The 19018-nt window shown below is 46.6% G+C and overlaps 1 protein-coding gene across 3 annotated transcripts in view; it reads left to right on the top strand.

Annotated features, from left to right (window-relative positions):
* The first annotated feature begins 1593 nt into the window (after positions 1-1593).
* Positions 1594-19018, top strand: part of ZFYVE27 (zinc finger FYVE-type containing 27) — an 87472-nt gene continuing 70047 nt past the window's right edge. For 2 of the 3 annotated variants that reach the window (XM_066601089.1, XM_066601091.1), the window contains exons 1-5: positions 10408-10497; positions 10599-10811; positions 14244-14314; positions 17735-17921; positions 18681-18776. In XM_066601089.1, the coding sequence (XP_066457186.1) occupies positions 10457-10497; positions 10599-10811; positions 14244-14314; positions 17735-17921; positions 18681-18776 (608 nt within the window). In that variant the 5' untranslated portion in view covers positions 10408-10456. Of the gene's footprint in view, positions 1654-10407; positions 10498-10598; positions 10812-14243; positions 14315-17734; positions 17922-18680; positions 18777-19018 lie in introns of those variants that run through there. The other variant, XM_066601090.1, reaches the window with a different exon arrangement.

A 19018-nucleotide genomic window follows, 5' to 3' on the forward strand; every position in this document is an offset into this window, starting at 1 on the left:
GAGCCTATCAGGCCATCAGCCAAGTACACCATCTTGGATTTTGATTGCTATACTGAGTTCAACTAGTTGATCCAGTAAATTCAGGGGATCAAATTGAACCAAGATCATGGGCTACATTTTTCTACTTGATCTTAGATCAAAACTTTGGTGCAACCGGCCCATAGTCATCTAAGTTTGGGTTATCTGAACAGCAGAGGGGAAAGTAGAGCTGTAGTCTGTACATAACATTTATAGCTATTCTTTCAGTCCCTAAAAGTGGCGTCTCCACCCAGAGGGCATCCATAAAATCCATTACTGTAGATTAACTTTTTTTTTATGGGTTCTTTAATTATGCAAATCCAATGAGATGAATACAAAGCGCCATCACACTGATGAAAAATGTATGGGAGAGACGTGTCTATCCGTCATCTGTTCTCTTACATAACCTGACCAGTCCCTCCAGCTCTATCAGGCTCATATGTAGGCCCAGACGCTTCAGGCTGCATTTATAGAGATGCCTTTTTCTAATCCTGGACAACTCTATTGACTCTCCAACTGTCCTACACCACCAGGTGTATTACCGTTATCCCCTTCACTTTTGGTATATTACCCATTTGTTAGAAGGATCCCTTGACAATAAGCACACAAAATGTCCACTTACTGCAGCAATCAGTTCTGCTACATCTAATATACTCCTATCAGCACTGCTACTAATATACTCCTATCTGCTCTGCTACATCTAATATACCCCTATCCGCTCTGCTACATCTAATATACCCCTATCCGCTCTGCTATATATAATATGCCCCTATCCGCACTGCTACATCTAATATACCCCTCTAAGCTCTGCTACATGTAATATACCCCTCTCAGCTCTGCTACATCTAATATTCCCCCCTCAGCTCTGCTACATCTAATATTCCCCTATCCGCTCTGCTACATCTAATATACACCACTCAGCTCTGCTATATCTAATATTCCCCTCTAAGCTCTGCTACATCTAATATACCCCTCTCAGCTCTGCTACATCTAATATTCCCCCCTCAGCTCTGCTACATCTAATATTCCCCTATGCGCTCTGCTACATCTAATATTCCCCTCTCAGCTCTGCTACATCTAATATTCCCCCCTCAGCTCTGCTACATCTAATATTCCCCTATCCGCTCTGCTACATCTAATATTCCCCTATCCGCTCTGCTACATCTAATATACACCACTCAGCTCTGCTACATTTAATATACCCCTCTCCGCTCTGCTACATCTAATATACCCCTATCCGCTCTGCTACATCTAATATTCCCCTCTCAGCTCTGTTACATGTAAAATACCCCTCTCAGCCCTGCTACATCTCATTTATACCTATCCGTGCTGCTATATCTAATATACCCCTCTTTGTTCTGCTACATCTAATACACTCCTTTCAACTCTGCTACATCTAATATATCCCTATCAGCTCTGCTACATCGGATATACCAACTCTGCTCTGTCCTCTCCTTCCAGAGTAGTGGAGTTAATTATCCAGCCTCGTTCCCCAGACACGCCTCCTGTTACATCACACCCAGTGGCATCAGCTAAATCCTCCCCCATGACGTCACAATGACTCCAAACAGGAAATGCTGGTGAATATAGCAACATAGGAAGTGGAGGAGCAGAATAATGTGCCTGTAGAGGAAGGTAAGAGATGTGTCCTCTGGGCTCCACACAGCTGATACAATGTAACATCACAGCCACACACAGGTCATCCATATCACACACACAGCTGTTACAGTGTAACCTCACACAGTAAACACAGCTGTCACAGCCTGCCATCAAACAGTTAATACAATGTAGCCACTCTGCGATGATACAATGTAACAACTGTCTGTGTGATGATGCAGTGTGACAACTGTGTATTATGTGTAACATCACAGCCCTGCACACAGTTGTTGCGCATGTCATCACACAACACACAGAGGTGTTACTCTGTATCATCACACACACAGTTGTTGCGTTATAACCTCATACAATACAGTTATATTGTATCATCACACACATTGTTACTTTGTATCTCACACACAGTTGTTGCGTTGTGACCTCATACAATACACAGTTGTTACTTTGTATCTGACACACAGTTGTTGCGTTGTGACCTCATACAATACACAGTTGTTACTTTGTATCTGACACACAGTTGTTGCGTTGTGACCTCATACAATACACAGTTGTTACTTTGTATCTGACACACAGTTGTTGCATTGTCCTATCACACACTTGGTCTCTCAGGTTACAGTGTCCTTGGGATACAATATTTTCAGCATATAGCGGTCTCTCCTGGCGATTGTAACTTGAAACCAGATTCAGCACACAATGTCACAGACAGTCCGGATCTGACGCACATTCACTATGCTGGAACATCCAGCCAATCAGCATGGCCGTTTCATGGTAAAACTCCTGTATTACTGAGGTGCATGCATTGAATGGATGTCTAGTAGTGCCTCTTTACAGTACAGTGTGGTACTACATCTCCTGTCCTGCTCGTTACCTGTGCCAGGATGAGCTGCTCCATTAGATACCGGGTGAGATGGCTCCATGTTATTGCTCTGGTATAGTGTATATGCTATACAGGACCATAAGGGCACAAGCTGCTGTGCCCACATAGTAAGTGATTTACAGTGTCCAGCAGCTCTTTTTGGTCTCTTTTTACATCAGATGACTGTTGGGTGCATAAGGACCCGATAGCCATCCTACGGACTGCTGCCCAGCTATCGCTCCTGTGCTTACACGGGAACGATAGTTGTTGAAGTCAATGGGGGTAGAATAAGGGATGAATTGCTCATCACTGGGGGTCACCACTGAGACCCCTACCAATCCAATGAATGGGGGTCCCAAGTCCCCCTGTCCTTACTGTGGGGTAATTTCAACCACCTCAGTGAGGAGGAGACTGAGTGGAGCGCTGGTGAAGCAAATTCACTAGTGCTCTGTGCACTTTCAGTGGGACTGCCTAGATACTCTTGCGGGTGCCACTCAGTTATTTCCATCAGTCCCATTGAAATGAATGGTGCGCCAATCGTGCATGCTGTTCCGTTCAGGATGCAGTGATGAGAGCAGGACATGGGAGCCCTGTTCTGCAGAGCGTGGGGGGTCTAAGTGGTGAGACTTCCACCGATCAGCAAGTTATCCCCTATCCTGTGGCTAGGAGGTGACTTTAAATCTTGGTTCAACCCCTTTAATAAAATGTCCCCACTGTATCATTACACACAGAACAGTTAATTACACATGTTTTTTGCTTTGTGTCATCACACTTGCTCTTCTGCACTGTACTCTTCTGCAGAGCAGGTCTCAGTATACGGGGCTCTTCTACAGAGCAGGTCTCAGTATACGGGGCTCTTCTACAGAGCAGGTCTCAGTATACGGGGCTCTTCTACAGAGCAGGTCTCAGTATACGGGGCTCTTCTACAGAGCAGGTCTCAGTATACGGGGCTCTTCTACAGAGCAGGTCTCAGTATACGGGGCTCTTCTACAGAGCAGGTCTCAGTATACGGGGCTCTTCTACAGAGCAGGTCTCAGTATACGGGGCTCTTCTACAGAGCAGGTCTCAGTATACGGGGCTCTTCTACAGAGCAGGTCTCAGTATACGGGGCTCTTCTACAGAGCAGGTCTCAGTATACGGGGCTCTTCTACAGAGCAGGTCTCAGTATACGGGGCTCTTCTACAGAGCAGGTCTCAGTATACGGGGCTCTTCTACAGAGCAGGTCTCAGTATACGGGGCTCTTCTACAGAGCTGGTCTCAGTATACGGGGCTCTTCTACAGAGCTGGTCTCAGTATACGGGGCTCTTCTACAGAGCTGGTCTCAGTATACGGGGCTCTTCTACAGAGCTGGTCTCAGTATACGGGGCTCTTCTACAGAGCTGGTCTCAGTATACGGGGCTCTTCTACAGAGCTGGTCTCAGTATACGGGGCTCTTCTACAGAGCAGGTCTCAGTATACGGGGCTCTTCTACAGAGCAGGTCTCAGTATACGGGGCTCTTCTACAGAGCAGGTCTCAGTATACGGGGCTCTTCTACAGAGCAGGTCTCAGTATACGGGGCTCTTCTACAGAGCAGGTCTCAGTATACGGGGCTCTTCTACAGAGCAGGTCTCAGTATACGGGGCTCTTCTACAGAGCAGGTCTCAGTATACGGGGCTCTTCTACAGAGCAGGTCTCAGTATACGGGGCTCTTCTACAGAGCAGGTCTCAGTATACGGGGCTCTTCTACAGAGCAGGTCTCAGTATACGGGGCTCTTCTACAGAGCAGGTCTCAGTATACGGGGCTCTTCTACAGAGCAGGTCTCAGTATACGGGGCTCTTCTACAGAGCAGGTCTCAGTATACGGGGCTCTTCTACAGAGCAGGTCTCAGTATACGGGGCTCTTCTACAGAGCAGGTCTCAGTATACGGGGCTCTTCTACAGAGCTGGTCTCAGTATACGGGGCTCTTCTACAGAGCAGGTCTCAGTATACGGGGCTCTTCTACAGAGCAGGTCTCAGTATACGGGGCTCTTCTACAGAGCAGGTCTCAGTATACGGGGCTCTTCTACAGAGCAGGTCTCAGTATACGGGGCTCTTCTACAGAGCAGGTCTCAGTATACGGGGCTCTTCTACAGAGCAGGTCTCAGTATACGGGGCTCTTCTACAGAGCAGGTCTCAGTATACGGGGCTCTTCTACAGAGCAGGTCTCAGTATACGGGGCTCTTCTACAGAGCAGGTCTCAGTATACGGGGCTCTTCTACAGAGCAGGTCTCAGTATACGGGGCTCTTCTACAGAGCTGGTCTCAGTATACGGGGCTCTTCTACAGAGCAGGTCTCAGTATACGGGGCTCTTCTACAGAGCAGGTCTCAGTATACGGGGCTCTTCTACAGAGCAGGTCTCAGTATACGGGGCTCTTCTACAGAGCAGGTCTCAGTATACGGGGCTCTTCTACAGAGCAGGTCTCAGTATACGGGGCTCTTCTACAGAGCAGGTCTCAGTATACGGGGCTCTTCTACAGAGCAGGTCTCAGTATACGGGGCTCTTCTACAGAGCAGGTCTCAGTATACGGGGCTCTTCTACAGAGCAGGTCTCAGTATACGGGGCTCTTCTACAGAGCAGGTCTCAGTATACGGGGCTCTTCTACAGAGCAGGTCTCAGTATACGGGGCTCTTCTACAGAGCTGGTCTCAGTATACGGGGCTCTTCTACAGAGCTGGTCTCAGTATACGGGGCTCTTCTACAGAGCTGGTCTCAGTATACGGGGCTCTTCTACAGAGCTGGTCTCAGTATACGGGGCTCTTCTACAGAGCTGGTCTCAGTATACGGGGCTCTTCTACAGAGCAGGTCTCAGTATACGGGGCTCTTCTACAGAGCAGGTCTCAGTATACGGGGCTCTTCTACAGAGCAGGTCTCAGTATACGGGGCTCTTCTACAGAGCTGGTCTCAGTATACGGGGCTCTTCTACAGAGCTGGTCTCAGTATACGGGGCTCTTCTACAGAGCTGGTCTCAGTATACGGGGCTCTTCTACAGAGCTGGTCTCAGTATACGGGGCTCTTCTACAGAGCTGGTCTCAGTATACGGGGCTCTTCTACAGAGCTGGTCTCAGTATACGGGGCTCTTCTACAGAGCTGGTCTCAGTATACGGGGCTCTTCTACAGAGCAGGTCTCAGTATACGGGGCTCTTCTACAGAGCAGGTCTCAGTATACGGGGCTCTTCTACAGAGCAGGTCTCAGTATACGGGGCTCTTCTACAGAGCAGGTCTCAGTATACGGGGCTCTTCTACAGAGCAGGTCTCAGTATACGGGGCTCTTCTACAGAGCAGGTCTCAGTATACGGGGCTCTTCTACAGAGCAGGTCTCAGTATACGGGGCTCTTCTACAGAGCAGGTCTCAGTATACGGGGCTCTTCTACAGAGCAGGTCTCAGTATACGGGGCTCTTCTACAGAGCAGGTCTCAGTATACGGGGCTCTTCTACAGAGCAGGTCTCAGTATACGGGGCTCTTCTACAGAGCAGGTCTCAGTATACGGGGCTCTTCTACAGAGCAGGTCTCAGTATACGGGGCTCTTCTACAGAGCAGGTCTCAGTATACGGGGCTCTTCTACAGAGCAGGTCTCAGTATACGGGGCTCTTCTACAGAGCAGGTCTCAGTATACGGGGCTCTTCTACAGAGCAGGTCTCAGTATACGGGGCTCTTCTACAGAGCAGGTCTCAGTATACGGGGCTCTTCTACAGAGCTGATCTCAGTATACGGGACTCTTCTACAGAGCAGGTCTCAGTATACTGGGCGTTGGATATGGAACATCTATCATTACAGAGCTTTCTATGTTGCAACATCCAACTATTGTAACATCAAGACACCAGAAGATGTTGCACAATGTACTGTACAGCGTTTTCCCCCCAAACTGCCACTTCCTTATTCTGATGAGATTCAGTCCCACTTATGAAAGTAGTATATACAGATGTAATGTGGCCATAAGATGACCGTAGACATCACAATATGGATCTGATCCCATGTGCGAATGTTCTCGTACTGTCTGCTATTATCACCACAATGCATCTTCCAGGCAGATGGATACTAGTTATTGCCCTGTATATAACCCGTATAGTAAATCCCTATCTCATATGCAATCCTATCCTCAAGATAAGTCATGAATAGTTGATTAGTGGGGGTCCACCACTTGGTATCCTCGCTGATCACCTGATTGAAGAGGCTGCGGTTCTTCAGTGAGCGCCACGGTGCCTTCCTAGGCCAGTGATGTCACTTTCAATCGTTACAATGCCACAGTGCAGCTCTGTCCCATTGAAGTGAATGGGATGGAGCTACGATACCAGGCATAGTCAATATACTGAGAACGGGCTATCAATAGTTCAGTGCCGGAAAACCCCCTTTTAAAGGGGTTTACTGGTTACTACACAACATGCATCCTTTAGTGCCCTCTGTGGGTAAATAAAAAGAGGAACAGTACTTGTCCGTACCCTGGTGCCGCGATCCAGGGCTGCAGCCCCGCTGTGGTCCCGGTGTTTGTTGTGACAGTTGTCATCACCCGAAGTCGGGTGACTGCTGCAGCCAATCAAAGGGCTGCCACATCACATTCCTGAACTCCTGGCATCATGGCACTCAGGATGTGAGCGCTGATGCCAGAGGATAAAGCGGTGGCACTGCACCGGGCACCTGACTTCTGGTGATGACAACTGTCACAGCAAATGTTGGCACCACAGCCGGTGTGCAGCCCTGGATCGTGGCAGCAGGGCAAAGATAAGTACTGCTGCTCTTCAAGGGGCACTAAAAGGGGCATGTTGTCAAGTAGCCATAAAACCCTATAACGGTACTTTTACACCGACCAATGATCATCCAAAAAATTACTCAAACGAGCCATCTTTAGCAACAGTAGTCCCATGTAAACGCGGGACCCGACCGAGGACTGAGCGAGAAATCGCTCATTGATCGCTTCGTTATGGTGAGCTAAAACAGAATGACTAGTGAGTAGTGAGCGGCTTCTTGGGCAATATAAATGGCTGCTTTTTCACAGTGAATAGAGGCGGGCAGCCGAAAGAGATCTTTGGCGCTCTTCGCCTACATTCACTGAACGCCTATCACTCCCCTGTAAAAGTACCCTTACTGCTGGCGTCTATTGTGGGGCGGCCGTACCCCCACGTCTATGTGATCAGTAAATATTTGTGTAATGTCATCCCTACGAAGAGGTCAGAAAATGAATGTTTGTCATAGCGAGGAATTTCTGGAATCCCCATTAACCTCACTTTGACCGCTTGGAATCTTCTGAGTCTGCACTTTCATTTGGTGGTAAAGACCACAATATGACGACTACCCAGCTGATTGCATCTTCTCAGTCCCCTTAGGGTAATGTCACACGGGTGAGAATGATATCGGACCATGAAACGCAGCCCGATATCGCGTTTAGGAGCGTTTGACTTGCCCAGGAATGTGAGGTGTTTTTCTTTAAAAATGTCCCCCATCACTTTTGGTAAAGTAGCGGTCCTCCAGTGCGGCTTTCAGCTGCGCCGCAGGATTGTCAGGTGTTTCCCATTGTTTTCAATGGAAGATCTCGCATGCACATCACATTTTGTTTCCCACTGCGTTGCGATACGGAAAAAAATGGCTCATGTATATGACCCCATTCAAAAGTACAAGATTCATATTCGGGCATCTCGTAATGCTTAACTCTCGCTCGACTTTCTCGGCCGTGTGAGAAGAGTGTTTCTAAATCCAGTAAAATTCCTTTAATCCGGCATCGGTGGGAATGGGAGGCTGCAGATTATCAGATGTTCTGGTTCATTGGACTGCCATACAAGCGTACAATACACTGAATGGCCAATTCATTAGAGACCCATCTAGTAGCGTTTTGGACCTTTTTTGGTCTTCAGAACCGCAGCAATTTGGCGCAGTGTAGATTCCGCTACATGCTGAAAGGAATACCGGCCCCTGCGGACAGGAAGCTTCCCGTAGCTGTCGCAAATTACGTATAAGTGCTTACATGTTCTGACCAACTGACCGGAAGCGTCCTTAATTCATACAGCTTGCGGCAAATTCTGATTTCCCTTCAGCATAATACGACAGAAATCTGGATCCAAACAACCAGGTGATGTTTTTTCGCTGCTTGGTGATCACATTTTTGCACTTATTTTTGTCCCCTGGAGTTTCGCCTTTCTGTTTCATTTGGACACAACGGCGCTGAAACTGGTTGTCTGCTGTTATAGCCCATCCGTGGTAAGGAACACAGAGTTGTGCGTTCAGACATGGTAGTTCCAGCATCAGCTTTGTATTTGGCTGCAATTAGCTTGACCATGCTGCACTTGTTCATTAGAACAATTCCTGACATCCTCCTAAGACCCCTTTTGGTGGTGAGTTTCCATCCACAAGATCCCCTTTCGTAGAATGTTTGCCTTGATCACGCCATTTTCAGTATATTCTCCACACCACTGCCCGAGACCACCCCACAAGGTTGTCAGTGAAATCCTGGCCCGGCTAGTCTAGCACCGATGACCCGGCCTCGTTGGAAGTCACTCAGATTGCTCGATTTCCCCACCTACTGTGGAGTCACACTGAAACTGGTCCATGGAAAACTTGTCATGTGATATTATGCCGCACTCCGGGGTCACGGGGATAATTTCATGAAAGGGTTTGGGGCTCTAATAAAGTGGCTGTTTAGTGTATGCCCAGATTACCACAAACCTATTATGGACAAGTGAAGTGTTGTGGCCGGACCACGGGTCTAGTGACCCAAACCCACAGCATCATAAATCAGTTGAGAAGACCTGTGGTTGGGTCGGGACATCTCCCTGTATTACGGGTGCAGAAATACCCCAGTAATATTCTTGTGTGAGACCGGTCTTTATCTCAGTAGTAAAGGAAATGAAGACTTGTTCAGGAAGGTGGATGAAAATGGCGCACATTTTCAAGCGACTATTACATTACAGCTTTTCCTGATTACTTAGTGCCAGATTAAAGGAATTTCACTGTACTTGTATTAATGTTTGATCCTTGAGAGTCCTATATCTGGAACCAACCCCCTTTTATGATGAAAAGGGGGCTTCATCTGACTCTTCAGTCAGTCGCTGTAGGGAAGAAAAGCTGAGAGGATCTGGGACTTAAATACTACCTCACTAATGCATTCACAAATTTTTTTGGCTTCAGAGCTGAAATCCTTGCCAGTTTAAAGAGGTATTCCTATCTCAGCAAGTTACCTCCTCTATAGCCACAGGATAGGGCATAATTTACCAATCGTTAGGGGTCTGACCACGGTGCATCTCCGAAATTTGACAGCAGTGGACGTGCATTTCCCACCACTGAGTTCAAGCACTCTGGAATTTCCCATAGTCCCATTCACTTAAATAGTACCGCCATGTTTGCTGAGCTCTTGAATTCAGTGGTCCCATTGAAGTGAATGGTACGATGACTAACTGGTGGCCCTGCATGCATCAAAATTTTGGGAAATGCCAGGGTGACTTCCCTGGATCAGTAGTCTAAACTTGCCAGGGGTATCCCCAATTTTATGGATAGGGGATAACTTGCCTAGATGGGGGAATACTCCTTCGATGTCTGCACAAAGCAGAACTGGCTCTATCCTTGTGGAACCCTCTCAATGCAAACTAGACTATTTCATCCACTGCCAGCAAACAGAGATCTTGACATTTAAAGCTATATTACAGATGAAGCTGAAGTTACCTAAAATGATAAAACTCCTGTAAAGATGCTTATTTCTGTATATGAAGCACCTGCATAGAAGACCCGTTGCAGGAGGTGACAGCTGGGAGCTTGCAGTCAGGCTCCTGTGACACACAAGTAATTACCCTGCAGCCCGTCCCACACTGGCGCTGCGGCAGCTAATGAGCGAGCAACCTGTTTATCTGGTGTTCGGATCCTCTTCAGTTTTTTTATGACCTTTGCACATTTTTTTTGATATTTAGCTCTTGACTTCCTGGTGATCGATGCCAGTACCTTCCGTGCGTCCTGGCAGCGAGTACAGCCATGCACTGGAGGCACCTGAGACGCCCGGCAGGGAAGCGGAGGTCTGCGCTCCTCGTAAAATCCAAGCAATTTCCTCTGCCAGGAAGTTTTTCGGTTTCCCCTTGGCTGCTGTGTAATCCGGTAACTTTCTTGCTTGTTGCAGCATGCAGGCGACGGAGAGAGATGGCGCTTCTGTCGGGGACATGAGCTGGTCGGATGGCATTCCCACAATGACGGAGTCGCGGCCCGGATCTCCGCAAGTCACAAGCAAGTCACAAGCCTTTGATCTCTTCAACCTGGTCGTCTCCTACAAGAGGATTGAGATTTACCTGGAGCCGGTGCGGGACGGCTGGGATACAGTCAGATACCTGCTGAGGTAACCTTACCAAATGTTACTCCTGGATGTAGCAGAGCCGAGTTAGTAACGTGTTTATGTCATGTTGCATGGAGCAACTTTCTAAGGGTGTTTGAAGGGAAATGTAAATTATTCTAGAATGAAGTTTTGCAGCTTTCTGTTATGATTTGTATTTTAACTCCTGTTTTCAAGATCTCTGCTTGCAGTCAGGGAATTGTAACCTTCTTGTATACATACAGAATTAGACAATCTACAAGAAGCAGATCTAGTACTTTGCGTAGCCTTCCTATTGTACGTAAATGGAGTGTAGAAACCATTTCTGTGCGGCAATAGTTGGCAGTAGTGGTGCTGGTGTAAAACACTAATGACTGACCTGGGAGGAGACCATGATGTCCGCCGGGTCTCCTCAGAGGTCCGCCGGGTCTCCTCAGAGGCCCGCCGGGTCTCCTCAGAGGCCCGCCGGGTCTCCTCAGAGGCCCGCCGGGTCTCCTCAGAGGCCCGCCGGGTCTCCTCAGAGGCCCGCCGGGTCTCCTCAGAGGCCCGCCGGGTCTCCTCAGAGGCCCGCCGGGTCTCCTCAGAGGCCCGCCGGGTCTCCTCAGAGGCCCGCCGGGTCTCCTCAGAGGCCCGCCGGGTCTCCTCAGAGGCATCCAGGCCGGGCATCCAGGCCGGCCTTGTAGGTGATCCACGGTAAGATGGAAGATGGAGGTCTGAGCCTCCTTTATCAAGCAATAGGGGATATACCTGTGGATTGCACAGCACTATATGTGCAGAGATTGGTTATTGACAATTGGGCTTTTAAAGTTACCTTCTTCTACATAACTGATATTTCTACGCCATTTTGCAGCGGTCCCAAATCATTCGTTCATCAAATCAAATCAAATCAAAATTTGATTATCAACCAAATAGCAACCAATCACAGCGCAACTTTCATTTTACCTCAGCAGTATGAGAAATGGCAACCAATCAAATCGCAGCTTTCATTTTACCTCAGCAGTATAAGACATGAAAGCCGTGCATCCCACCCCCATATTGTACTCCCCACCATGTGAATTTCTGCCTATGTGAGGCGTTTCCATGTCAAAACAGCCTCTCATCACTTCAGGGATGTAGGATGGCAGAGTTTCTCCCATTATTTTCGCTGGGAGACCTCGCATTGCATGCACCTAGCACGTGGCCCGATGCTGCCGCCAGCCCTGTTGAAAACAATGGGCGCTGCGATGTGAGACCACGCAGGAAGATAGGACGTGCTGCGATTGGTTTTCGACATAGTGTCGTATCGCGGTGCCATGCTGGTAAACATCGCTCATGTGTATGACCCCATTCAAAAGAATAGGGTTCGTATTTGTGCGTCTCGCAACACACAAACCTCGCGCGACTTTCTCATCCTTGTGTAGGCAGCTTCAGGCTACATTGAAACAGGCGAGAATCTCGTGAATTTTGTGCCTTGCGAGACACAGAAAACTCACACGAAAATGAACTCCATTCTTCTGATTGGACTCATTCACTTAAGCGATTTATTTGTTTTCTTGCTCCCTATTTTTTTCCTTTCACCGCGACGCTGCGAGGATAAAAATGGCTGCATGTTCTATCTTTGGGCGTTCCCTCAGAATGCCTTGCCGATTGTTCTCAATGGAACCTTTAAAAATATCTCATGGCAGTCACATGTTGTGCGACATGATGTTTCCCATTCAAATCAATTGCAAACCCTTGCGATCCTCTGAAGTGCGTGAAACACACGTGGCCAAACATGATATCAGGCTGAGTTCCTAATCCTGATATCACGCTAGCGATCCTTAGCCGTGTGTTTCACCCGCGTCAGAGGATCACAAGTGTTTTCCGTTGGTTTCAATGGAAAACATCACATCATATGGCATGCGAGCGCCATGGGATATCTTTAAAGGTCCCGTTGGCGAGGCGCCAAAGGATAAAACATGCTGTGTTTTTTTTTTTTTTGTTTTTTTTTAAATTCTCGCAGCATCGCTGTAGGGGGGGAAAGTCGAACTTGTTCAAGTCCATTCAAAAGATTGGAGTTCCTATTCGTGCGTCACACAAAACTTATGCAAGATTCTTGTCCATGGGAATGTAGCTTTAGAAACACGTTAGCCCCCTTATGACCTGGGAGGCCTCAGAAGAATCCCTACTGGGCATCATTAGACTTCTGTGGAGATTGCCCCTATGGCGCTTTCAAATGTGGTGTAAACAATAAACTGCAAATGTTGCTTCGTTGTGATAATTCTTGATAAAGGAGGCTCCGAAACGCGTTGTCCAACCTCGGCTGCTTCCATTGTGTATACCATAAAAGTCTTATAAAACATCTCCCCGAGGATGACCTACAAGCAGGGGCATAACTATAGAGGATGCGGTTGCACCCGGGTCCAGGAGCCCTAGTGGGCCCATAAGGCCTCTCCTCTCCATATAGGGAACCCAGTACTATGAATAAAGCATTATAGTTGGGGGCCTTGTTACAGGTTTTGCATTGGGGCCCAGAAGATTCAAGTTACGCCTCTGCCTACAAGGCCGGCCTGGACCTCTGAGGAGACCCGCCGGACATTGTGGTCTCCTCCCACGTCAGTCATTGGTTTTTTTTTAGGGCTACTGACACCTAGGGAATTGTTTCTACACTCCATTGTACTTCTCTTCACGATGAGGTCCTGAACTCGTGGTTATTCCAACACGCTCTCCCTGGACTATGTAGCAGTATCCTATAGGAAGGCGCTCCTGGACAAGAGGTGTCCTCCATCGTGCCCCCCGCCTCTTATCCATTCCCTTCTTACTAAAGAACCAATTATTCCTTGGAGCGCACCCACATTATTTCCGTTTTCCTGCTGTACATGTCGGCTCGTTCACATCACTGTTTTTGATTTCTGTTTTGCGTTTTTATTAGAACTGCTGCACAACGGAAGAAAAAAAATCCTTTTTAAGTCCCATTGATTTCAGCTGGATCTTCTGAGCTTCACTGTTATGTTCGCTCCCATTTAATTTTTGTTCTCTTTTTCTTTTGTAGAAGCAATCGTCCAGCGCCTAGCAGTCGTTCCAGCGAATGGAGGCGGAGCTGGTTGGAGATCGTTCGGGCCGCCTACCTCCATTCATGATGAACGACTGCATGTTTGCACGGGCCGATCGTCAAAAAATGTGAACAAATTATGATTCATCGTTCGGTCGCTGCCGGCATTTACCGTGAATGATTATATTGTTCGTATTCCCGCGATCCTGTGAGAACCCAAACGATCATTCATTAGTGATGTATCGTTAATCTCTGACGACCTTTTAATATCTTATTTTGCGCTGTCTTTCTAAACGCACGTGTAAGGGACTGACTGTCCGATCATTCAGGAAGGCGAATAATTCAGCGCCTCTCGGGTCACGTTGGTGCAGCGAACCCTCTCGTTTTGCACTATTATGTACTATTATGTTGTCTCTTTTTGTTTCATTATGTCCTGTTTTTCCCCACAGATGGCAGACGCCAATAGTTTCACTTCTCACCTGTTTTCTGGTGAATCTCTTGCTGCTCACATTAAATGAAGGTAAGTGCTAATTATCTCACTGACATTCCGGTCTTGTCAGTGACCTATTATTACTTTGTTGGCATCGCATTGTATAGGTGGCATAGATCCGGGCACGGCTGGCCTTAGCTATGTGTGACAGGTCATGCATAGCACCGGCCTCCTGCTTGTAGGGCACCATGTGGATGTTGGCTGGGGAATATAATCCCTTTTTAGGTCTGCCTGGTCAAATGACGTTCTTCCTCCATGCAGCAGAGTCTTGTGGAGCTACATGAATCATCCTCCTGCTGTCCATCAGCACCCCCACAACACAATCACTTAGTTCTGCTCTTTGTTTTTTTTTAATGAGCTTGGTTCTGGTGCCGGATTTATGTTATGATGAGCTTTGTTCTGGTGCCATATTTTTGTTAGCAGCTGTTCTAATTTGGGAATGTTGCTATCTTGCTGGTTTCTGAATAAGCAGAGTACAGGCAGGCTGCCCATCAGTTATATAGATAGATAATTTTTTTTTCATTTGACAAGGGAGGGTGTGTGCTAAAAAAAATTCCACACAGGGTGACCTCTAACTTAAGGTTGGCATACATATCCCAGAAGGACTGGGTCCTTTTTGATGGTACATACAACCAAAGCCATCAGGACTCAGTGCAGTGGCACCTAGAGTTGAAGAACACACAGCCCAGGAGGGAGGAGCGGCAGGTTAATTTTGGGATCTGGTCTGGGGTCGGAATTGACTTTAGGGTCTGGATTAAATAGATTTCTGAGAGTTTGGAGATCACAGTAGCTGCAGAAAATGTTATAAAGTAAAACAACAAACTTTATTTACCTGTTCATTCCTCACCTCTCCAATGCCAATGCGCTAGTGTGTCTCCCCCCCCCCCCTCTCCACCCAAGGCCAGAGTCGTGTTGTACATGCACATACCCCCCACAGCGAATCACTGGCTTCTGCAGTGATGCTATCATGCTTGGCACATGGTTGCTAAGGATTGGTTAGAGTACTTTTTCCTAAACTTTTGGACAACCCCCTACAATTTTTGCTTTTGGTGTGGGTGACTGCATTTATTTTTGCATCTGGATTCTAAATTACTTTTAGGGGTCTGGTCTGTATTAATTTTGCTACATGATTTACCTATTAGGGTCTGGAATTTTGCAAAAATTACAGAGCAAAGGAAGTGTACATTAAAATGGCAGAACCGTTATCTGCCAGAGGGGGAAGAAGGCTGACTGGGTAATATACTATAGACTGTATAGCTGCCAGAGGGGGAAGGAGGCTGACTGGATAACATACTATGAATGGTTTTTAAGTCTGCTGAAGGGGAAAAGACGCTGATTGATTAACTTACTATTTATTGTATTTACAACTGCCAGAGGAGGAAGGAGACTGACCAGGGAACTTACTAAGGGATATATTTATAACTGTCAAAGAAGGGAAGAGTCTGACTAGGGCACTTGCTGGGGACAATATTTACAGCTACCAGAGGGAGATGAAGACTGACTGGCATTTTGGAGCAGCAGAGAAAAAGACCCGTAGAGCGCATGGAGAGGGTTTTGGGGGTTTTAGGCAGAAAACCTAGAATTAAGTCATGTGACACTACCCAGCAGCCCCACAGTAGCACAGATTAATACTGATGATGATGTTGACACAGATGAAGAAAGGCAATGACTTAAGTATGCAGTATGTTGAGTGTGGAAACAGTGTAAAGTAGTTCCTAATAAGGAATAATAGCTTTCTGAAACCTTTTAGATGCACTTGATTTGTGGGACAACCTCTTTAATTCCACAGAAGTGTACAATTTAAAGGTATGTCGAGACTTTGACTATAAGGCCCCAGAAACAGCACCACTTTTGTCTACAGGATTTGTCTGGTATTGCAGCTCAGTACCAGTCAAATGAATCAGAATGAGCTGCAATACCAAAAAAGTCATTTTTTCCCTCTCTAATTAGGGACACCTTCTATTACTTTTGAATTTCTTTTTTATTTACCTTTAAGGCGTCGCCCTTTACTCTAGTATAAAGTAATATTCCTGGATACACACGTCAGCCTTAGGTAAGATCTAGCGTATAAAAGCCTCCATTGTTATACACCGCACAGCGTGACTTGGAGCATGTTTACCTACGTTGGTGGGTACATGCAGCACAATAACGCTCGTCTATCTGATAAGTCAGGGGATTAGGTGACAGGTGATGATGAGAGGTTTGTTCCGTTGCTGCCGGCAGCTGCAGCATCACCGTCATATGTGCGGTCTCATGTAAAACACGTCTGATCGATGAATACTTGATGATCTGTGCAACGTGAAACATTCATCCAAGGTCTCCTACTCAATGGGCTTGTTGTCTTTGGCAAGTGGGGACAGCGGATGTCTGTATGCCTTCACAGAGCCCTCACAGAGCTTGGTCCATGCAAGAATCAAGAGTTCTGGAACTTTGAATGCATCAATGTCAAAAAACAAGGGTTTTTTTTTTTAAAAGGGGGGTTTTATTGTTGAAAAGCCAAAAAAATAAAATAATTGTGGTATAGACATAACTCTACCGACCCGCAGAAAGTTATACCATAGTGAATCCTGAAATAAAATACCCCTAAAAGAATTGCAGAATTGATGTGTTCTTTTATCCTGTGCCCCCACCCCCCCTATTTGATAAGTGGAGATAAAAATCCCAAAAAAATCATTGTGTTCTTAAGTACCAAACTGGGCCGCATCCTGAAAGGGTTAAAGCCTATTTTTCAATATACTATTACTTAATTCTGTGTTTACGACCTGTTTCACGCGGCTACAAAATCGCACGACTTTTCTAGCGTTGCACCATTGCTACATGTATGTGAAGCCCAATGTTTAGTAAGCTGCTACATTGTGAGACTCCAATATCGCGGCATGCTCTATACGGCTGAGATTTGCTATGTTTTGTAGCCCATGTTTCCCTATGGAGCCCCCTTGGTTATCGCATCACATAGCACGAACTTGCGACTTTCGTGCGATGCAAGCAGCAACGCAATGCTACATTTTTCCCGAGAAGAAAGCATCACTGACGCTACAAAATCTTCGATACATAGCAGCGATATTGCAGCGATTTTGTAGCATTTATATCGCTTCCGCCCGTGTGATAGAAGCCTAATAGTTGCTTCCCATCATGTATTAGCCTGAGCTGTGAATGGCCACAAAGATGTGCGCTACACAGACAGCCTGTTGATTTTAGTGAGGACTGTGTAATGCTTCATTTTCCCTCTAGAGGTGCTGCAGGGATATCGAACACTTGTTGCAAGGTTCCCTCCTACCCATCAGAGCTGATTGCTGGTGGTCACAGCAGTTGGACTCTGTTTGATCGTCTTATTGTCAAGGGTGTCGTCTAACAAAAAGAGCTTCCTCAGTGTATGACAGGCTGGATATTATATGTCCTGTATATGATATATGCTAAGGTCTTTATTTAATTTTTTTCTTCTTCTCCCAGTTGCCTGGTTCTCATTGGGCGCTCTGCTTGTCTCCATACCTGCCCTCATCGGCTACCTCCAGGAGTTGTCACACATGGATCTCCCCGAACCTGAGCTGGCCAGAAGGAAATACTACAGCGTACGACGGGAGGAACTCAAGAAAGTGAAACTCACTCGTCAAGAAGCGGTGGCAGAGTTCAGGAGCTTGTAAGTGCTTCCTCATTCCTGGGATACTAACTGCTCCTTCCAAGATTAGATCTTACATCCTCAAGACAATGAAAGCAGAAATAGCATGAAATATGGTTTCTCTTCCTTTGTTCTGAATGGCTGCTGGTTAACAAGAACTGTATCTTTTAACCCCTCGACGTAACGGGATGTAAACTTATGTCCTATTGATGGCACGGGCTCAGAAGCTACAACAGTGGGGATCAGTGAGAACACTTAATCTCCCCCCCCCCCCCCTTATATGTTGCAATCAATGTAGATCGTGGCATGTAAAAGATTCGCAGAGAGGGCTCGCTCCACCTGTGACCTCATCAGCTTTCTGCTAGGTAATCATGGGCCTGCCATGGTCTGGGATCGCTAATAATGTGAGCAATAATGCGATGCAGTATAGAAGTACTGCAATACATTATCATAGTGAACATGGCTATTCTGGTTCAAGTCCCCTACAGGGGGTATAACAAGTGTAATAAAAAATATTTTAAAAAAATTAAAAATGGTAACGAAAAAAACTTTTTTTTGCACTTTTTCCCTTCTTTAGATTAAAAAAATAAATCGCTATGTGTAAAGCACTTTTTAAAAAAATTTTGTTATTCGCACGAGCGATTTATCTTTCATTTTCGGTTGTTTAACTTTTTTGAATGATCATTCTGTATAAAAGGGCATTAAGGGGTTTAGTAGGTTAACTTGTAGCATGACTATCTACTGTACACCTTCCACTAAATGCCACCTTGTACATTGCAGCTTAATCCACCTGGAGGGCATCCTTAACCTCATCTGTGGCACCTGTGAGAGAGCCTACCAGGTCGTGTACTGGCAGAATCCTTCCGCCTCCATTCAGTAAGTAGCTCAGCAGATATCTCTCTTGCAGCGCTCTCCAACCTGCAGCTCTCTAGCTGCTGCAAAGCTGCAATTCCCAACATGACCCCTCCAGCTTTTTCAGATCCACAGCTTTCAACAGGCCGTGCTGGGAGTTGTAGTTTTACATCAGCTATAGGTTGCAGAATGTTTCTGATGCTATTCTCTAGTGTTACATATGCATAGAATGAAAGGGAGTCTGTCAGCAGGTTCGTGGTGTGCAA

Source organism: Eleutherodactylus coqui, chromosome 4 (assembly GCF_035609145.1).
Source record: "Eleutherodactylus coqui strain aEleCoq1 chromosome 4, aEleCoq1.hap1, whole genome shotgun sequence".
Taxonomy (NCBI): domain Eukaryota; kingdom Metazoa; phylum Chordata; class Amphibia; order Anura; family Eleutherodactylidae; genus Eleutherodactylus; species Eleutherodactylus coqui.